This window comes from Fukomys damarensis, unplaced genomic scaffold (genome assembly GCF_012274545.1).
Source record: "Fukomys damarensis isolate Sample0158 unplaced genomic scaffold, DMR_v1.0_HiC HiC_scaffold_16, whole genome shotgun sequence".
Classification (NCBI taxonomy): Eukaryota; Metazoa; Chordata; class Mammalia; order Rodentia; family Bathyergidae; genus Fukomys; species Fukomys damarensis.
Genome location: NW_022900928.1, coordinates 15,469,570 through 15,489,902, shown reverse-complemented (window position 1 = coordinate 15,489,902; position 20,333 = coordinate 15,469,570). Strand labels below are relative to the sequence as shown.

The following is a 20,333-nucleotide window of genomic DNA, read 5'->3' as shown; positions in this document are numbered from 1 at the left end:
GGTGGGGGCGGGGTGGGTGTAAGCGATGCATTTAGGAGGCAATGCGGCCAGGCTGGTGACAGGTTTAGGGAGGGTGAGGAAACAGAGCAGTCCAGATGCTTCCTAGGAGTGCAGCTGCCTAAACAAGGATTGGTGGTGCCACCCCAAGCCTGGGAATATTCAGTGAAGTTTGATGGGGAAGCATCAGTTCTGACGGTTCTGTTGTTAAGATAAGGTTTCCAGATGGAAAGCAGGGCATGGTGGTGCATGCCTGTCATCCCAGCATTCTGGAAGGCCTAGACAGGTTTGCAAGCTGGGTGACCTCAAGGCCTTCTCTTGAATTTTAAAAAATAGAAACGGCTGGGGATCTAGCTCAGTGCAAAGGCCCTGGGGTCCATCCTCAATTACCACTCCCCAAACTATCCAGATAGAAGTGTTAAGTACCTAGGTAGCTATATAGCTCAGAGTTTCAGGGCAAGAATTTTGTGCTGATTTACAGTAGTACTTCGGTTCCCAAACGAAATCCTCTCCATGATTCTGGTCACAAACCAAACTGAATGAGAACCAAATCAAATTTCCCCATAAGGTCAACGTTGAAACTAACCATTGAATTGGATCTGGCTGTCATCCAACTCCGTTTTCAACCAGTCATGGAAAGAATCAAGTTCATGAACCGAGATACCACGTATAACTGAGAGTCATGGAGGAATGGGGGACAGTCACGGCCAAAGCCACAGAGGAGCGACAGCTTAAGAGTCGAGGGCTTAGGGCTGAGTCCCAGAGCTCCAACGTTTCACGCTGGGGAGGACGTGGTGTGCAAAAGAAGCAGCAAAGAGATCCAGAAGGAAGTTGGTACCCAGAAGTCAAGAGAAGAGTGTTCAAGGAGAGTCGTCAGCTGAGCCCCATGCAGCTTGGAGATAAGTAAGAGAGGGCTACAAAACCCCTTGGATTTGTGGACAGGGAGGTCACGTGAGACCTCATTGAGAACACGTTCTGCTGACGGATGGGGAGACAGCACGTGCAGCAGGTGGACTGTGAACTGGGGTTAGGGAGTCAGGCGTGCAGGCAACTCTTTGGAGCAGTTTGCACCGGAAGTCTGGGCTGTAGCTCCAAGCAGGTAAAAATCAATGGCGCTTTTTTTTTTTTTTAAACTCCCTCCTTTTTTCAAGGTGGGAGAGACTTCCTAAAAAATTGAAGTGTTTTGGAATATCTTCTCACCCTTCACCCATCCCTCAGACTTTCTGTGACCTCAGCAGAAGAAAATTTACTTGGTGGCAAACATTCAGACCTCCCAAACACCCAAGACCTCTCCACTCCGCGCCACCAGCTTGAAAAGGAATTTTCCTTTGATTTTTCCCATCGCCTAGGCTCCCCTTTCCTCTTCCAAATCTCATTAGGAAGTCAAATTAGGAAGCCTACACCAAGCCAAGTTTTGTTTCGCGAAGCTGCTCTGCCCCCCGCCCCCAGCCTGCTCAATTGAGGTTAATGGGATTCCAGCCTCCCTCGGCCCAGTGGAAAGCTGGGGTGACCTACTTTGGAAGGTCCTGCCCGTTGAAACTGACTTGTTTTTCAATGATCTCCATCTTTACCCCCAGCACCACTTCTCAAAGGACAGCAGTGAATGAACAAATCAGTGGCTGACTTGTTTGGTTCAATAAATCAAGCTGCGGCTCCGGCAACCCAATGCTCAGGTTGAGACAGGAAAGACAGATTCTGTCTGAGCAGAACTTGTATCCTTCACTCGTTCCTCTGGCACCTAAGTGGAAAATTCCCAGGTTTTCTGCAAATCAGTTCTGCATTTCCATCACCCGGTGCCTGTGGTGTGGACTGAATGCTAAGAATTGCTCCTTCCCTTTCTCATAACGAATCCTGGAAAGGGCTGTAGTCCCCTTAAATCACTCCCAGCCACGAGGACGAGTTAACACTTGATTACGCGGTGGTCCGTGTTTGGGAGGCCATAGGAGCGCTCATCTCCTCTGGGGATCCCAAGCCACAGTTGGCCAGGAAGCCTGGAGCCGGGGCGTCCTGCTCTTAAATCAGAGCTTACATTTCAGCGCCTCCGGCAGCACTTGCCGAAGTCCGTGGACGTTTTCAGGACGGTAAAGACAGGCCAGCCTTGGGTTAGAGGAGCAGGTGGCAGGTCTGAGTGTCCAGATGGACCTGGAGTCCTGGATGCCTCTCGGTTAGTTTTCAGGGCCCGCGGAAACCTCGCTCAAACCTCTCTCTCCGGTCAGCTTCAGCCTAATAAATGGCTTGAGCGCCCCCTCGTGGCTGAGTTGAGTTTCTGCAGTTGTGAAACGGGGATTCCGGTATTGGAGGACAGGAGCTAAAGAATGGTTCAGAAAACTCTTACCCGAGTCTCACTGGTTTGGATCTGTAACTTTGGACGGGAGGATAAATCTCTAGATGAAACATAAAAATCATTCCTTACCTCTTTTACTTCGTAGTGTGCTTGGGAGTTTTATTTGGAAAAGTTGCCTAAGAAGAAAGATGAACCTAGCTTGTGTTGGTCATAATGAGAAACGATTTCCTCACCACAAAACCTCGGGGGAGGTATGGTAATGGCACATCTTGCAGATGTAGCATCTACAGTGAAAGGTGAGGTAAAAGCCCCTGTTCGGAGCTGGTAAGAAATGGCTGAGCCAAGATTCGAATCCAACAACTGTCTGGTCCAGTGCCCTGCGTTCTTTATGAACACGTTCCTGCCCCTTGGAGGATGAGAGGAAACGTTACTCCATGTTCTCTTTTACTTTTCATTTTTCTGATATGGACCCTCCGTTCTTAGCCTTCCTTTGTTGGGACTGTGGTCTTTTTCTTACCAATTTGGATTATTTCTGAATACAGATCACCACGTCATCATTACGCTTGGTGATGACATACCGGGTCACTTTTCCCTACAATGCAGGTACAGGTTGCTTGTCTATTACCCGAAATGATTGGAAACAGAGAGAAGTGTCTGGGATTTCAGATGTTTTTGTTTGGAATATTTACATATCCATAATGCGATTTCTTGGAGGAAAGTCAGGATCCAAGTCTAAACACAGGATTCTTGTGTATTGTATATGCTTGATACGCATGATGTAAAGGTGATTTTCTGTGCTATCTTTAGTGCACCTGCATTTTGACTGTGACCCATCTTGTGAGGTCAGATATGTAATTTTCCATTTGTGGCGTCGTGTTGGGGCTCAGAAAGTTTTCGATTTTTTGGAGCACTTCAGATTATGAGATTAAGGACATTAAACCTGTACTGTTTTCATTATGCAGATCTTTTTAATGTACAATTCTATTAGTTTTTTCTTTGTGATCGCTTGTATTATTTAAAAGCTGAGAAAATTATTTCTCTTTTTGAAATTTTGATTTTTTTCTATGATCAGGCTGTTTTCTATTTGACTCTAATTTGTTTGTTATTAATTATTCTCATTTGTCGTATGATTTGAGAAGTGAATACAGTGTTTTCATAATTTAGCCCAAACCCACTTGTCACGTAATCTTTCCTTTCACCCCAAGTTGAGTAGCCTGTATTTTGTGTGTGTTTGTTTGTTTTTGAGTAGCCTGTCTTGTATAAGTCTTACTCCATCATCTTGAATCTCAATTTCTGCCCACTGGCTTATATTTCTATTTTACTTTGAATATTATACTTTTGTATTACTATTCTTTACTTATACACTGGTTTATTATATGACTAGATCAATTTCCTTTGCTGGAAAACTGATTCAAATTTAAATCCTAGATAGAAAAATGAAATCAAATTAGCAAAATGCCGTATCGGAGAAGACATGACATATAGGAATAATAACTTTTATTGTTGCTTAAACAAATTCAAGAACTCCAATCTGATCTAGCATTTCCTAAAGAAAACTTACATATATTCTTATCCATTTCATTTTTAAATAACTGTTTTATAATAGAAGTAACAAATACTTTAAAGTGATTTTTAATTAAATTTGAAGGTCAAGGAAAGTACAAGAACTCTACATTCATTTCCTAGATTAATCCATTTATTTCAACAAAGATTTGAAGAAAAGGCACCACATGCCAAAGTCTAAGCCAAGCAGTGGGTGTAGCTGTAATCAAGATAAAAATGGCCCCTATCTATTGGGCATTAATGGGAGGACAGATATTAAACAACAAATTCCCATGAAAGGGTGAACTTACTAGGTTATGGTAAGGTGAAAAGGGGTTTCAGGAAATGTATAGAAGTCAGAGATGTCTTCTCCAGGAGCGGTACGTAAGCTGGGGGTAAGGGAGAAATGTTCCTGTCAAAGATGAGAGAAAGGAACAAGGTGTGTGTGAAGATGCTTAACATTTTCCCCTGGCCCTTACAGATTCAAATTTGCCATATCGGGCCGGGGATTTAGCTCAGTGGTTCCACCGCCTGCCTTGCAAACACAAGGTCCCAAGTTCAATCCCTGGTACCAGAAACAAAAACAAATTTTCCGTAGTGCCCAACATAGGACAAGGCTGCTTTAGGTAGGAATCGGTTGCTCTAAATCCCCTGCCCCTTGAAATACAGGCCAAGCTCTAGAGAGGTCCTCGCTCAGGCTGTAGATTTGGGTATAGCATTTGGTCCAGATGGAATTGTTCAGCAGGACTTCCACAGGCTTTGTTCTCAGATGGCTACATCGATCGGCTGTACACGTGTGTTGGGATGGAGTTGGTTGATTTCCATAGCTCTGGGTTCTTCAGCAGAGCTGTTTTTGTTCTCTTACGCTGTTACTGTGAATTGCGTCACCTATAGGGTGCAAAATATGAATGACTAACCTGACCCAAAATCCCATGCTTCGGAAAATGGGAATTAATTGGTGGATCATTCGGTCTCTGTGGCAACAGAAAAGGAAACCTGCTTCCCAAGGGACTACCAAATCCCCCAGGGGCCCGAGGGTTAGGGTCCCTGGGGCATAAAGTTGTACCACACACGTGCCAGTGTTCTTTCGCCTGGCAGCTACTCCAAGACCGACCCAACCGTGTCCTGAGTCCCTAGGCATAAGTGCCACCACTCCTCAGGTGGCAGTCCTTCCAGAAGCCAGGTCTCTTCAGAAGCTGCTAAAACCACCGACCTACATGCCCAAAACTGCACACATGGGAAAAGGAAATCAAAGCCCCTACCCGTGCTTAACAGCAGGCTGTGTCAGGTGACGCCTCAGCAGTGTATAAAGTTCTCCTCATAAAGCCTGTCGTTTGATCCTCACAGTCATTATTAGATGAAGACACTGAGACTCAAACACGGGTGAGTGCCTGGCCCAAGATCTAGAGCTAGTAAGGACTATGGCTCAGATCATCCCTGATCTGTGCTCAGCAGACCAGTTCACATCCCTGCCCTCACCCTCAAGGAGCCCTCAAGGACTGAAGGATTCAGTCTAGGTATACACCAGACTGAACAGCAGGGGGTGACGACAGTCACGGGTCTGAGTGGACAGCTAAGTGATGGGTGGACACGCAACCCAAGGACACTCCGCCAAGGCTGAAAGGCTCCAGGAGGAAGGGACACAAGTGAGGCTTGAGCCAGAAAGATTATTAAAACATGAATTCAGTAAACCTGGGGTGAGGCCCAGCAACCTGCATTTCTAACCAGTTTCCAGGGGTGCCTACACTGCTGCACCAAGGACCACACTTCCCAAAGCACTGAAGCCCATTGGCAACAGATGAGCACGCGGGGCCCCGTGCTCAGACTGGCGTGGCCTGGCCCAGCGACGTTGGGGATGAAGGAGAAGGGGAGAGGGGAGGCGGTACCAGGTCCTGTCGAGCTGCTGGTTCCGAAGCCAGGGCTGGGGCAGGCTCTTCATTCCTGTTCCAAGCCCTACGCTGGCCGCAGGTGGGTGCCCCTTCCTTCTGGTTTCCACACCACCCTACAGTGCTTCTGCAGGCTAAGCACCCCTCATCTGAAATGCTTGGGACCCACACTTCATATATACCTTACGTACATAGCCTCAAGATAATTTCATATAAATATAATTTTAAGTAGGTTTGTGTGCGAGAGGAGAGTTTCATGGGGTGGAAGTTTTGCTGCATCTGGTCATCGCTCAGAAAGCTTTGGATTTTGAAGCATTTTGGCTTTTAGATGTTCAGATTAGGAATGTTCAACCTGTAACCGAAATAACAGCTCAGATGCCAGGTCCTGGACTAAAACCGGGTGCACATTAGCTCACTTGACACCCTCAGTAACCCTCTGGAGTAGACATATGTGATTTCTATTTTAAGATTTGGACACAGAGGCACAGAAAGATTTGAGAGTTTACCTAAGAACACAGAGCTGTCCGAAATGGTGCCAAGACACACACCCATGTTGTTAAGTGCCATCTGGCCGCCAAAGCACAACCGTCTCGTTCCATGGGGTACACCAGGTCTGGAGTCATCACTTTCCGGGGCCAGGTGGGGGCAGGCAGAGGCAGCTGGTCCCAACAGAAGGCACAGGGGCTCCCAGGCAGCTGAGCTGGAACAGCTGGATTAAGACCCGTTGGTCCCCAGCCAAGGATTCCCCACAATTAGTAGCCTGGGAGTGTAGTCAAGCGAGCCTCTGCTTCTACAACCTGTTTTCCAAGTTCACTGAGAGCGATACTCTTTCACTGCCTCTCTCCAAACAGGATAATCCGAACCCCACAGGACTGTCACAAGGGGAAGATGAGATGACACGGGCCAGCCAATGAGTGTGACTCTTCCTCCACAGTCCCTGTGCTGGGCTGCCACCATGTACCCTGTGCGGCCTGGTTGCCTCTTGCAGCTGTAGACTTGGGGTGTTATTTCCAGCCGCTGAAGGTTGTCGGCCAAAGTTGTCCGGCTCTGTGGCTGGACCCGGAAACAGCCGGGGAAGGAGCTCTGAGTCGATCAGTGCCCCCCGGCGCCAGGCCTTGCCAAAGGCAGATCTCTTTGAGTGGCATGACAGTGAGGAGGGGGCAGGAGGAGAATGTGGAAGGTGACGATGGGAAGAACTTTGGCCTTGAACTGATAATGGCATAGGTTATGGTCTCCACTCCTCTCCTTAACTCTGTGACTTTGGGCAAGTCGCATGAGCCTCCCCAGTCTGTTTTTTTCTCCATAAATTGGAGTCAGTAATCCTTACCCAAGGTGGTTGTAAAGATTAAATGATAATGCGTACTTAAAGGTTTGGGACATCAGTGAGCAGTTTTTACTGGTGAAGGTCATCTCATAGCCAACCAATCTGGACACACACACAGCACATAGTACTTGTTCGTTTTTTCAAAAACATTTACTGAGCATCTACTCGGCCAAGCAGTGGTTTAGGCACTGGGAAGAAAACCGCGCATTATACAGATAAGACCCCTTTTTCCCAGAGCTTGTACTCCTGTGAGAGATGACAGTCAATCAGCAGCTAACTGATAAATCAGCAAGAAACAAAAGAATAGTGTTGTGGATACATTTAAAGTGGATGCGGTGATACCACAAGGTTCTCTCCATGTCTGCCCAACTGTGGGCTCAAAGATTGATGAGTGTAAACCAGGAATGGCCAAAGAATCCGCCTCCCCTCTCACGCTCACCCTCTAGCTGCGGGAGGACCAGATGTCTCTAGAATGTCTCCCAAAGCAATGGCCTCTGTATGTGGTTTCCAGGAGAGCAGCGCCCTCCGCTGAGTTTTCAGTGGACCGGACACGCCACTTAATGTCCTTCCTGACCATGATGGGCCCGAGTCCTGACTGGAATGTAGGCTTGTCTGCAGAGGACCTCTGCACCAAGGAATGCGGCTGGGTGCAGAAGGTGGTGCAAGACCTGATTCCCTGGGATGCTGGCACCGACAGCGGGCTGACCTATGAGGTAGGCGTGTACCTGTGGCGGGGAGCGGCACCCGGGCTTCTGGGGCACCTCACCTGGCACAGCCCTGTTCTGGGCATCCTGGACCCAAAGGTTTGTCATGGGAGACCCACGGGTCTCATCGTCACTTATGGCAGGGTTTGGGATCTAGGCAGTGTTCGTGCAGTGGCCAGGACAGCACAGAGAGGGAATTGACTAAGGAACCGTTTGCAGGTCAGCAAGGGAGCAGCATGCCAAGGCCGTGGAAGCAGACAGAACAGAGACAGTGAGAGGAGGAAGCTGGCATGTTTGTCTAAGGCTAGAGTTTTATTCTGTCCTGAGTGTCCTGTTTCTTAGACATATCAGCTGCATCGAAATTTGGAACCATCCGAAAATCGGTGGAAGAAGAGTCTAGAACAGACATCAGCACACTATGGTTTTGCGGACAAACCTAACCTACACCCTGATTTATAAAGTTGTCAAAACTAGCTACACTCACCCAATTAAATACTGAATACTGTCTGCAGCTGCTTTCCCTCTTACAAGGGCTGAGCTGAGTAGCTGTGACACAGTACAGCTCATAGCCTAAAATATTTATCATTTGATCCACTACCAAAAAAAAAAAAGTTTGCCACCTGGTCAGTAGGAAGAGCTCTGGATTCAAGCCGAGCTGGCTCAGCCATTTCTGAGCTGGGATGACCTCTCTGAAACTTGGCCTCCACATTTGGGCACAATCTTACCACACATGGGAAAGAATGTTAAAGTCTAGCTCTATACACGTCTGAGCACAGCATATGGTACAAATGGAATTCCCTAAGTAGAGTTACACTTGTTAAATTCCCATCAGAATTTTCATCCTGATCAATATAACAAATTGCTTTATAGTTTTTATGTTTTTATTCCCCACTCTATTTTTCCTGCAGTCACCAAACAAGCCCACAATCCCCCAGGAGAAAATCCGGCCCCTGACCAGTCTGGACCATCCCCAGAGTCCTTTCTATGACCCGGAGGGCGGGTCCATCACTCAAGTAGCCAGAGTTGTCATCGAGAGAATCGCCCGGAAGGTACTGGGGTCAAGAGGACCACGGTGGCTGTGTATCTTTTTGTTCTAGAGTCATAAGACCCCTGGCAGGTAGCACCTTGGGTTAGGGGGTTCTTAGGCCTCCCCGTGTTTTTCCTTTGCGAATTACATGTTAAGATGTAAATGAGCAAGAGGACCTCCATGGTGAGGCCCACTGATCCAGTGAATGACTTGATCCAGGCAGATAGGTTTCATGAATCCCACTGTCAACTACTGAAGTCTGATGTGGTCAGGATTCCTGCTTACCCACTCTTGCTCTCACACATTTCTTTTCAGGTAGTAAATGTTGGCCCAAATGCCTTAGGATTCACCCAGGGTGGGCCTTAGAGTTTATGTCCTCCTCCATCTTTCTCCTGCACATTCCCTCCTCCCTCTAAGTTAACATGTGAGCCCTCCAGTTAAAATTCCTTCTGCAGGGGGAACAATGCAATATTGTGCCTGACAATGTTGATGATATTGTAGCAGACCTGGCTCCAGAAGAGAAAGATGAAGGTAAGTTATTACCCCTCATTGTGGAGGGGCGACAGAAACTGGCATGACACTTCAAGACACTTTGCTTCTGCTTGGGGGGGGTGGTCTTTTTAGTACCAAGGATTGAACTCAGGACCTCAGCACTTGCTGTCATGTTTTAAGAACCATAAACATAGTCTTGACTTGATGATCCCATCTATGAGGATTTCTCCCCAAGAAATAATCCGGATACTTGGGTGTAGTTCAGCAATAGTGCACCTACCTGGATTTAACACCCAGTAACACCCTCACCCCAGCCAAAAAAAAGGATAAATGAGACCAAAATTCGGTACTAATCATAAGGTAATAGGTGCAGGTATGACACTGGGGTAGGCATTGAACAGTGTCAACCCTTTAAAATGACAATGAAAATGAATGGGCTTCTTGGAATTCAGATCATGCTGCCTTGACCTGAGGTAGGCACACCATCCACCTCCTCAGCAAGGAGGGAGGCCAAGCTTCTAGTCAGGAGGGGCACAGCAGAACTATAACCTGAACTTAATTTTGCTCATGGAATCTGGAGTCAGATAATTTAGACTCACATGAGCCCTGTGACCCTGGGAACCTTTCTACTTCAGGACCCACAACTGTAAAATGGGCCATAACAACAGAACCTGACGCATAGAAAGTTATGAGGATCAATGGGATAAAACCCAACATTCTTCGAATGGCACTGTCACATAATAAGCACTCAGCAAACATCGGCTCTCCTTACTCTTATCGTGACCCTTGTAGGAGACAGGGTGTCACTGGAAGACAAAGTCGCAACACCAGAAAAGAGCCTTATGCTTTCCACAATGGCCTATGGGATGACAGGTACCTGCAGGAGTGTGGAAACAATGTCCGCCAAGGTCGGGGATTGGTAATAAAAAGCTCTTCCTGAGTGAAGAGAAAGGGATACTAAAACATTGTTCCTATCATGTAGGGTGCTGAAATGTAGTTTTTAAAGGGAGGGAACTGCTACTCCCACCCCTGGAGCACTGAGGCTCATGAAGGCTGGACAGGCAGCAGGACTTTCTTCTGCCCGAGTGAGCCTGTTGGGGAGTGGCCAGCCACAGCTTTCCTGGTTCCCTAGGAAAACCTGCCACTCACTCTTTCCAGATGACACCCCTGAAACCTGCATCTACTCCAACTGGTCCCCGTGGTCAGCCTGCAGCTCTTCCACCTGCGAAAAAGGCAAAAGGATGCGGCAGCGCATGCTGAAGGCACAGCTGGACCTCAGTGTCCCCTGCCCAGACACCCAGGACTTCCAGCCCTGCATGGGCCCCGGCTGCAGTGACGAAGGTAAGGAGCCAGCCCAGAGCAGCTAGCAGCAGCCCAGGAAAGGTCTGAGGGCAACGCAAGCCTCTCACACCCAAGCAGCAGTGGGACCCTGGCTGTAGTTGTTGGCGAGGTCAAACCCAAGACTTCCTGCAACATCTTGAGGGCTCAGAGCACAACCACAGAGCTAGCAAACATAAACCCATCTTACGGCAAATTAGAAAAAAGTAGCCTGCTCCTGGGCCTTAACACCAACTGCTCCAAGACAATCTAGGTCCATGGCCCTGATTCTGTCACCCGGCTACCCCTCCTTGGTATTCCACCTCGGCCAGAGCACTTGTGCGGCTGATTGCAGAGATCTTCAGTCTATCTGCACCTGCTCAAAGGTCAGGCTTAAACTACACACTTGCAATACCTATGGCATGGTGGTTCCAGCTTCCAGATTGCATGAAGCTGATTGCAGCGCAAAGGTCTCTGCCTCCCAAGGGCATGGCTCGGCCTGGACAGATCTGTCCTCTTCCTCTGATCGGATTCTCTCAGGGGTACAGTGAGGTTGTGGGAAGAGAACATACAGGCTGGCCTGAAGGAAACCACTTCCTACCCCGGGCCACATCGCTCAGCTCTTCTGCCTCTCCAGGCCATACTCTCAGATGGTTTATTGCTAACTGTTTTTGCCCAAAATAGGACATTTTGAGGGGAAAGAAAACCTACTGTAGGAAGGTCACTGCAACAAACAGGAGAAGGGCGAACAGGCGGTCAGTATTGAAGGCTCTCTTCTGGGGCTGGAGAGCTGTGTCAGAGACAATGTAAGCCAAGATCTTTAACCTCCTCCTCCACAGGGAAGAGTCCATCTTCATACCAGCCAGGTGGCTCCAGAGGGAAATGACAGTTCTGAACCATCCTGCCTGGTACTTGTTCCTTGTACCTGGGGATCAAGCTACCCCTTCCAGAACTAGAGTTCTCTTATATACACATCAAGTTCCAGTACACACTAAATTGTTTGGGGGAATCATTGGATAGGAAGGAAGCAGAGGTCTCTGGATATTCTGAAGAAGTGTTTGTAAGATAAATATACTTCACTATATCATACTGACTGCATCTTCATTGGGTTTCTCATTGATCTGGGCCAAGCCTGTTGGCCCAACCAACCCTTGATGTCTCTTTCCCACTTTTGTCCCTCTCGCAAAGCAACTTTCATATCTTTTGCTGAGGAAAATCTAATCACACAAACCGAGATGAAAAATTTGTGGTTCCATATTGCCCACGTGCAAACTTCTCAGCTTAGTAAACTCGTGAAGTGGTCCTGCAAAGAACCAGGGCAGAGACACACTGACACCCAACAAAATATTATACTAAAAAATGTAAAGGCACCTGAGGCCGTGAGGGGTAGGGGGTACATGAAGGGTAAGGCCTTTAACACTTCCTCTCAGAAGGCACACTCCTGTTGATGGTGACCTGCCAAGGAAACTTCTTGTCAGGCCTTGGGAAGCCTGAATTATGGCCTGTCAAATCCCATCCCTACCCAACTGTAGCAAACCAGAACATAATTATCTAAGTTGGTTGTAGTTAGTCTGGTCCAATGGTCTAATATGTGGCTTCCAGCTGAAACTTCTTGGTGCACCATAAGCCCTATCTAGCCACACAGTCCATAGGTTAAATACCAATGTCCAGGCATCACGCAGATGAGTGTCTATGAACATGTGCATTCAAGACTTCAGTTCTGGCTTCATTTCCCAATAACATGCACATACGGCTGTTTGTATAAGCTGGTCCCTTCACCCTAAGTGCAAATATACTTTACCCAACAAAAGTGCACTAAGATGTGCCTTCTAATGTGAAATTTTATTCAGAACTCTGAGAGGAAACTTTTTCCTGCTGTGTGCTGCCTGATTCCCTTGTCCCATTTTATTGTCAGCCTATGTGCTCACTCTCAAGAATAGGGCAAGATCTGAATCTTACATAGCTTTATAACCTTGGAAAATACCACTAAACATTCAGGAAATGTTCTTGAATAGATGGGTAGGTGGGTGAACAGATGACTTCATTTTCCTCTTCTGCTTCTAGAACCAAAGCAGGTACACACATACACACCCATGTTTGCACCTTGGGAGTTCTCTCTACCACCCTGGCCAACAGTCCCACCAAGTCATATAGTAAGGTTCCTTTTTATTTCCTCCAACAATCTCCCAATGTCTCCACACCCATAGATGGCCCAAGACACACAGAAGGCTGCTTATACAGCCTTCGTCACCCTACCCTCCCAATCCCACACCAGACCAGGCCATTTGTTTCTAATTAGCAATTACCGTCCTTGTGCCTGTGGCTCCTTGGCATAATCTGCTCTTAGGGTACTGATCAGTCCTGAGTCCCAAAGCCCACCACACTCTCTCCTCAGGAATGAAACTGCCTCCTCTACTGTCATTTCTAGACTGGGGACCTCACAGCTTTACACAGTAACTGAAGTCTCTGGTTCCTCTAAACAAGAGCTTACACACCGCTTCACAGACTATAGATTTCTCCCAGCGCTGTCCAAAATAACTTTCCGCAGTGATGAACATGTTCTACCTCTGCACCAACATGGTAGCCACTGGGCACACTACTGAGTGTGATTGGTGACTAAAAAGTTGAATCTGTATTTGCTAGTCCTAGCTATGATTCATTTTGGCTAGATAATTTATCGATATACAGTAGGAGGTGTACGCACATTTCCTAACCATTCAGGTATCCTTTAAACTTTTTTTTGGTACGGGGGATCGAACTTGGATCCTTGAGAGTCAGAGTCAGGCAGTGGAACCACTGAGCCAAACCCCCGGCTCCTTTAAATGTATTTTTGTAGAATATATTGAGCGCTCCACACATCTGGACGGGGGGCTTTCCTCTTAAGAGAACAGTCGGCTGCTTCAAAGGCTTAGACCATTTATGTTGGCACCCCATGAGTGGCGAGGCACGGGTGCGAAGTGTCCCGGTGGGGTCCGGCCCCACATGGCCCTAAAGTGGCCGGGTGTGGTGTGTTCCAGACGGCTCCACCTGCACCATGTCCGAGTGGATCATCTGGTCACCCTGCAGCATCTCCTGTGGCACCGGCATGCGGTCCCGGGAGCGGTATGTGAAGCAGTTCCCAGAGGACGGCTCCGTGTGCACGCTGCCCACCGAGGAAACCGAGAAATGCACAGTCAACGAGGACTGCTGTGAGTGCGGGGCAGCACGGGCGGGGCGCGGCGGAGCCCGGGGCCTGGTCTGGGGCGCTTGAGGCCAGCTCTGCGGGGCTCCCCAGCTCCCAGCAGCTGCCTGATGACCGAGTGGGGCGAGTGGGACGAGTGCAGCGCCACCTGCGGGATGGGCATGAGGAAGCGGCACCGCATGGTCAAGATGAGCCCGGCGGACGGCTCCGTGTGCAAGGCTGAGACCACGCAGGCGGAGAAGTGCATGATGCCTGAATGCCGTGAGTGGGAGCGGGAGGCTACGGGGCAGGGAGCTCGGGCGACTGGAGAACCAGGGCACTGCCTACCACCACCAGGTCAGGGGCTACCGGCCCACCGTCCTCAAAGCACTGCAAGAGCTAAAGGAGAGCCGTAGCCGTGCGGGCCAGACCCACACAGACCGGCCTCCTCCGAAAAGCGTTCTCAACGGTGATGGCCTCTGGAGAGGGTGGCCCGCAGCTGTCTCACAGACGCATCCCCCGTGCCTGGTGCACTCTCTCACTCTGGGTGAGCCAGGACCACTCCTGCCGTGAACAAACGCACACAAAGGCAGAGCAACACACATTCAAGGGATTTCAGTATCAAAGTGTTCAAAAATGCAGCCTGGAGTGCTTGTCTTTAGTGAGCGCCCCTCAGATGTTCAGTGCTGTTTCAAGTGTAAACTTGTACACTCAGATTATTGACTTCATCGGATATCAGGTCGTGACCACCAGCTGGGCCACAAGAGATGGAGGATCTCGCTCCAGGGAATTCACCCTCACTTTACTCCAGGGAACAGAGCAGGGGATGAGGGCAGAGTATTGCGGGGCCCGTTCTCAGGGGCAAATCTGGCCTTGACCTAGACACCATCCCATGCTTGCTGTCTCCATGGTCCGAGTGGAGCGACTGCAGTGTGACCTGCGGGAAGGGCACGAGGACCCGCCAGCGCATGCTCAAGTCCCTGGCGGAACTCGGGGACTGCAATGAGGAACTGGAGCAGGTGGAGAAGTGCATGCTGCCGGAGTGCCGTAAGTCCTGGGGCCCTGGAAAGCCACCCCTTCCCTCCTGGGCAACTCCGAACAGCCCCAGGCTATGGTAACACTGGTAGTAAGATGTTTCCTGGGGAGAAAGGAGGTGAGGTTTGGCTGTGCTGACACATTCAACTCCTTAGTCAAGCTCATTACCATCTGCAGGTGGCTACAGAGTCAATCTTGAAATGCCACAAATCAGCCCTTAGTTGTCTCGCTTTCCCCAACCCCAAGTAAGGGGGTTGTCTGACCCAAGAGTTTTGTAAGCGTTTCAATTCTATTCCTCCTCCCTGTGACCACTTTATATACCCTTGACCAGAAGCTGGGCATTAAATCAATGATTCCTGCAGCCTAGTGAGAGGACATCAAGAAAGCAAGCCAAGTTCTCAAAAGCTTGCTGATCACCCCTATCTCCTCCAAAATCTGTGACAGAGCCAGTTTTTCTGGCTTATCTTTCACTGAGCTGCTCCTTTAGCTGGTGAAAGGGCAGGCATCCTTTTTTTTTTCTTTCCTGGTTTCCTCTAGAACACACTTGCTGTCTTTCAAGTTAGGTCTTTAAGACTCAGGCTGCCTGCCCAGTACATATACTCTGTCCTTTACTGGCAGCACAGCCTTCCGCACATTACTTATCCCTGCTCTGCAGTTTCCTCATCTGTAAAACAGCAGGAAATACTCCCTAGGTGGCTGTGAGGGTCACTCAATAATTGGCACAAAGCTTGGGCACTGGACCTGGCAGGTAGACTTCACTGATCTATCCTCAGCCCCTGAGCTGTTTCTAGACGTGGTTGTGGGTGCTGATAACCTGCACCATTCACTAACTACTGTTCAACCTAGCTCACTAGATTAGAGCCCGAGAGCCTTCCAGTGGGGACAATTACCAGCTTAAAAGTCCTTATACCACAGAGCCAGGTAAAGAGAACATGAACACTTATGGAACATTTTCTGGGTTAAGAGCATTACTTCATTTAAACTTTACAATCTAAGGAGAATACCATCATGTCCATTTGGCAGAAAAGAAATTTGCCTGAATTCCCAGAGAAAAATGACAAACTTCCTAGATGCAGTCTGGCCCTCCTTGTGCGAAGACAATGAATGGAGAGGTTAGCGTGCTAGGACATATCCTAAAAACCAGATCAATGTATTATTTCATATTTGTGAAGTGTTATTTTGCTGGAACTCACACTGTAATAAACCATAGACCACCAACTTGCTCTTGAGCCTCTACTGAATTTTCCATTTTTGGTCCCCATATTTTTCCATATACCACCACAGATAGGTCACAGGATGTCAAGAAAAGATGCTTGGACTTAAGGAGAGCCATGACATCCTTGGTATTGGTCTACAGGGCATTACTGATTGGTTCTCTCCAGAGTCAACAGTGAGGTAGCAGGGAACGTGTTGGCCTTGCCCTGAAAACTACCACCAGTGAACTGTGATTTTCCTGAGAAAATCTGGGTCCCTGGGCACTGCAGGAGGCCAGTCTGTGCCACTTGAGGCTGACGTGACAATACTTTAGTTCGTGAAACAGGGCAAGAGGCTCTGAATGCCTTCTTGACTCAGAGAAGGCATAGAATGTGGGTCATTACCTGGAACCAATCCTGCCTCACCTGTTTTTACCATGTGGGCTGGATAGTCAGTTTCCCTTTTGGAGCCAGTTTCTTCTATAAAAAGCATTCAGCAGCCTGAGATGTTCAGAGTGTGACATCGTTTCAGACCTGAGGTACACTAATGCCCATCTGTGTCTTGCCAGCCATCGACTGTGAACTCACCGAGTGGTCCCAGTGGTCAGAATGTAACAAGTCATGTGGGAAAGGCCACATGATTCGAACCCGCATGATCCAAATGGAACCTCAGTTTGGAGGTGCACCCTGTCCAGAGACGGTGCAACGCAAGAAATGCCGCATCCGTAAATGCCTTAGAAATCCATCTGTCCAAAAGCTGCGCTGGAGGGAGGCCCGAGAGAGCCGGCGGAGTGAGCAGCTGCGGGAAGAGTCTGATGGGGAGCAGTTCCCAGGTATGGCGCCCTGCGAGGGGCTGTTAGTGGGCTCCCGGACAGGCTTGGGTCTGCAGTGGGCTCAAAACAGTGAAGAGAATGCATTTCCTGGAGTGTTCAGACTGCATTTTAATTACATTTTCTTTGTACATGTCTTCTTTTTCCCCAAATATTATGAAAGCAAAATTCATAGGAACAGAACAGAGAATTTTATCAAAGGAAGTTTAAATAACATACCTAGCAGAATTTTCAAGCAAAATACCCTTGGGAATTTCCTAATTCCTTTCTTCACATCTTTAAGACCAGAAGTATTGTCCAGTCTTCTCGAAATCGGTTATGACTTGCTAACCCCATTCACTTTTTGCAAAATGGGGAAATAATGGCATGGGCTGAAAAGTCTTGACTGTGATTTAGGGAATGTTTTCCAAGACCTTTTAAAACAGATCCTCATCCATTCTACAAGTGTGGCTAAAACAAGACAGCCTTGGCTGCTGCTTGGTGCATTTCTTCAAGGCTAACCACAAAGTTTAGCAGCAATATCATGTCGGCCTTGAGTTTATTTCTTCAAGTACTGTGGATCCAAGCTGTCAAATAAGTGATAAATGCTCTAATAAAACAACCACTGGACATGGTGGCACAAAAAGTAAGGAGAGGTGCTACTGGCACTCAGGGCAGTGTCTTGTAACACTGCCAAACACCTTGCATTACACAAAAGAGCTCCCACAGCGAAAACCTTGTTTGCTCCAAATATCAGTAATATTGAAGCTGAAAAATATCATTCTAGGGGTTATATGGTGCTTCCACATGGAGACAGCAATAGTATTTTCTGAGCAGGCCTCCAGTCAAGATTATGGTTTTACTGTGGACATGGTGGTGCACACCTGTAATCCCAGCACTCAGAGGAGGCTGAGGCAGGAGGATCGCTGTGAGTTCAAGACCAGCCTGGCCTACATAGTGAGTTCCAGGTCAGTCTCAACTACATAGTGGCATCCTTTCACATACACACACAAACATAAAACAATGAACCTACGTGCTAAGGGAGCCAAGGAATAGACAGCTGATGTTGACTGGAGTTCCGGAGTTCCGGGAGATGCCACAGCAGGGAAAATTAGGCTAAGTCTTAAAAGAACTTCTAGGAGTTTGCCACTTGAATGCATTGCAGCTAGGAGTAACTGCTAGGGTACAAACATACCAAAGAGCATGGAGATGAGGCAGGAAACCAAGTGGAGAGGAGGCCAGTGGTCTGTTGATGATTTGGGACTCAGTACGGTGTAGGTAGTCTTAAGCTGGAGTGACTAACAAATCTATGTTGAATGATTTGGAGGCACACAGCAGAGTTATAGTTTTGTTTATAGTCCCCTCCTCCTGTACAAATTGAGGGCAATCTAGGAGTTAAATAAAAACAAAACCCCCTGCACTGTTATATAAGCTGGCCTGAAAAAATAGCACAGTACCAACAGCAAGCTACTGAGACAATGTACAGGAAGACCATGCTTATGTCTTGGGCACAGGCTGATGTTCCCTGGATTCCCTGGAGGGGTGAGGAAGGTACCTTTATAAAAGTGAAGGTTAATTAGTCATCAAGTTTCTGATTATTTTTAAAAATACAGCTCAAATTACTCCTTTTTTCCTCTCATCCTTCAGGTGCTCCTCTACCTAGGATGATGAGAGGAACGGATAGACTGTGAGAAGCTCCCTGACAGTTCACCATCCCTTTCTTAGGGAGCTGTTCCCACAGTCACTCAACATTCATTAAAAACAACCATGGGCCAGGCTTGGAACTTATCTAATGCACAGGCAGAGATCTGCTGGGTGCAAGGAGAAATATGTGCAGTGCTAAAGAAACATGCAAAGAAATGATCCAAGTCTCTGGGGGTCAAGGAGGTTTTGTTTTGGGGTTGTTTTGAGAAAGGCATGTTTATGCAGAGTAGGAGAAACAAAACAAAGAACACTGCTCTTCAATTCACTTAGTATTTGGGAGGCTAAGTACCTGGGCAACCAGGCATAAAAGAGAGTCTGATGCTCCTTGAGTATGTGCTGCATCTCAAGCTATTACAAAACAGTTGCTTTTAAAACCCATCTATTATTAATGTGCTGCTGAAGCTCAGTGACTCGCACTGAGCTTGGGCTCGTTCTCATTCATGTGGCCACAATCAACTGGGGCTGGAAGGGGCTCAGGGACTTCATCTGCATTTCTGGGGCCTCTCCCTCATAGGCTATCCAGACTTGCTTCCACAATTGTGCAAAAGTTCCTAAACACTTTTCTCAAACATGTTTTTGCTCAAGTTCCACTGGCCAAAGCAGTGACAAAACACTGTCCCTGACAGGAAGAACTACAAATCAATAATGCCTTTTATAGGCAGTTAATCTCACATGGGTTAACAGTCCCTAGTAGGGACCCTAACCATCAGTTAACTCAACAAATCACCATTTCCAGGAGCAGAGACGCCCAAATAAATGTGACAGTTCTTCTAGAGTCTAACATTCCCCTTCCATGGGCCTAACCAGACAATCTCACACTTGCAGGCTGTAAGATGCGCCCATGGACCACCTGGTCAGAATGCACCAAACTGTGCGGAGGCGGGATTCAGGAACGCTATATGACTGTAAAGAAGAGGTTCAAAAGCTCCCAGTTTACCAGCTGCAAAGACAAGAAGGAGATCAGAGCATGCAACGTTCACCCTTGTTAGCAGGGATACAAGTTCCCCAGGGCTTCACTCCAGATTCCACAGTCACCAATGATTGAGTGGATTGCTTGTTTAAGACTATTTAAATCATGTCCTCTAGTTTCCATTTTTGCAGTGTGGTTTGCCCCATAGTCTTGTGGATGCCAGGGACATCCTTTCTGAATATTTCTTGGTGGGTACAGCCTGAGTAGGGACCCCTCACCCTCAGTCAGCCCTCTTCCTGCACTGAAGTGAGCAGTCACCTTGTACTAACTGAAGGGTGTCCCTGGGAGTACCCACATGGCGGGAAGCCATGTCTGGAAAGGACTGCGTACCTGGGTCCCAGGGTGTGGCAGGTAGGAAACACCCTTGTCATCTTTGGCCAGGTCACTCTCTTGCAGAAAACTCTTTGCGCGTCTCTTTTCACTTAATGGAACTTTGGTTCTCTGTTACTTCTCTTCAGTCATCGTTACATTCTTGGGGAAAATGGTCAAGAGAAGCACTGATGACAGATGGCTTTTATTCTTACACTGAAAAATTCTGAATGCATTTATCTCACCTCCTAATACTGGTTCCTGGTACCCCAAAAGAAGAAAACGATGGCTGTTTCATTTAAATATAATCAGTTCTTATACCAGAGATAAAGGGTACTAAATGTAGAAGTAGTCTTTCCTTGCTTTTGTTTTCTGGTGCCCTAATTCTCCTAGAAACACAGCTTTACGAACCTACCTTTCAGTAATAGGTCCTTACTGGAACCAAGGCCAAAGCAGCAAAATAGGCCTACTGTTCCAAACCTGAATTTTAAGTTTTCAAATCAGTTTTCTAACAAGAAAACTCCAAGTCTTCCCAAAAGCTCCCAAACATCACTCCTTTAATAAAAAAAAAAAAAAAAAA

General features: G+C 47.7%; 1 protein-coding gene across 1 annotated transcript in view; it reads left to right on the top strand.

Annotated features, from left to right (window-relative positions):
* Spon1 (spondin 1) overlaps nt 1–20,327 on the top strand; it is a gene marked incomplete at its 5' end in the record, with an annotated part of 272,587 nt that extends 252,260 nt beyond the window's left edge. Inside the window, 9 exons of the mRNA XM_010615374.3 lie at nt 7,545–7,746; nt 8,646–8,786; nt 9,220–9,295; nt 10,415–10,597; nt 13,591–13,761; nt 13,848–14,015; nt 14,616–14,780; nt 16,531–16,794; nt 19,300–20,327. Of these exons, the coding sequence (XP_010613676.1) occupies nt 7,545–7,746; nt 8,646–8,786; nt 9,220–9,295; nt 10,415–10,597; nt 13,591–13,761; nt 13,848–14,015; nt 14,616–14,780; nt 16,531–16,794; nt 19,300–19,463 (1,534 nt within the window). The remainder of the gene's footprint in view (nt 1–7,544; nt 7,747–8,645; nt 8,787–9,219; nt 9,296–10,414; nt 10,598–13,590; nt 13,762–13,847; nt 14,016–14,615; nt 14,781–16,530; nt 16,795–19,299) is intronic.
* Between the last annotated feature and the right edge of the window lie 6 nt (nt 20,328–20,333).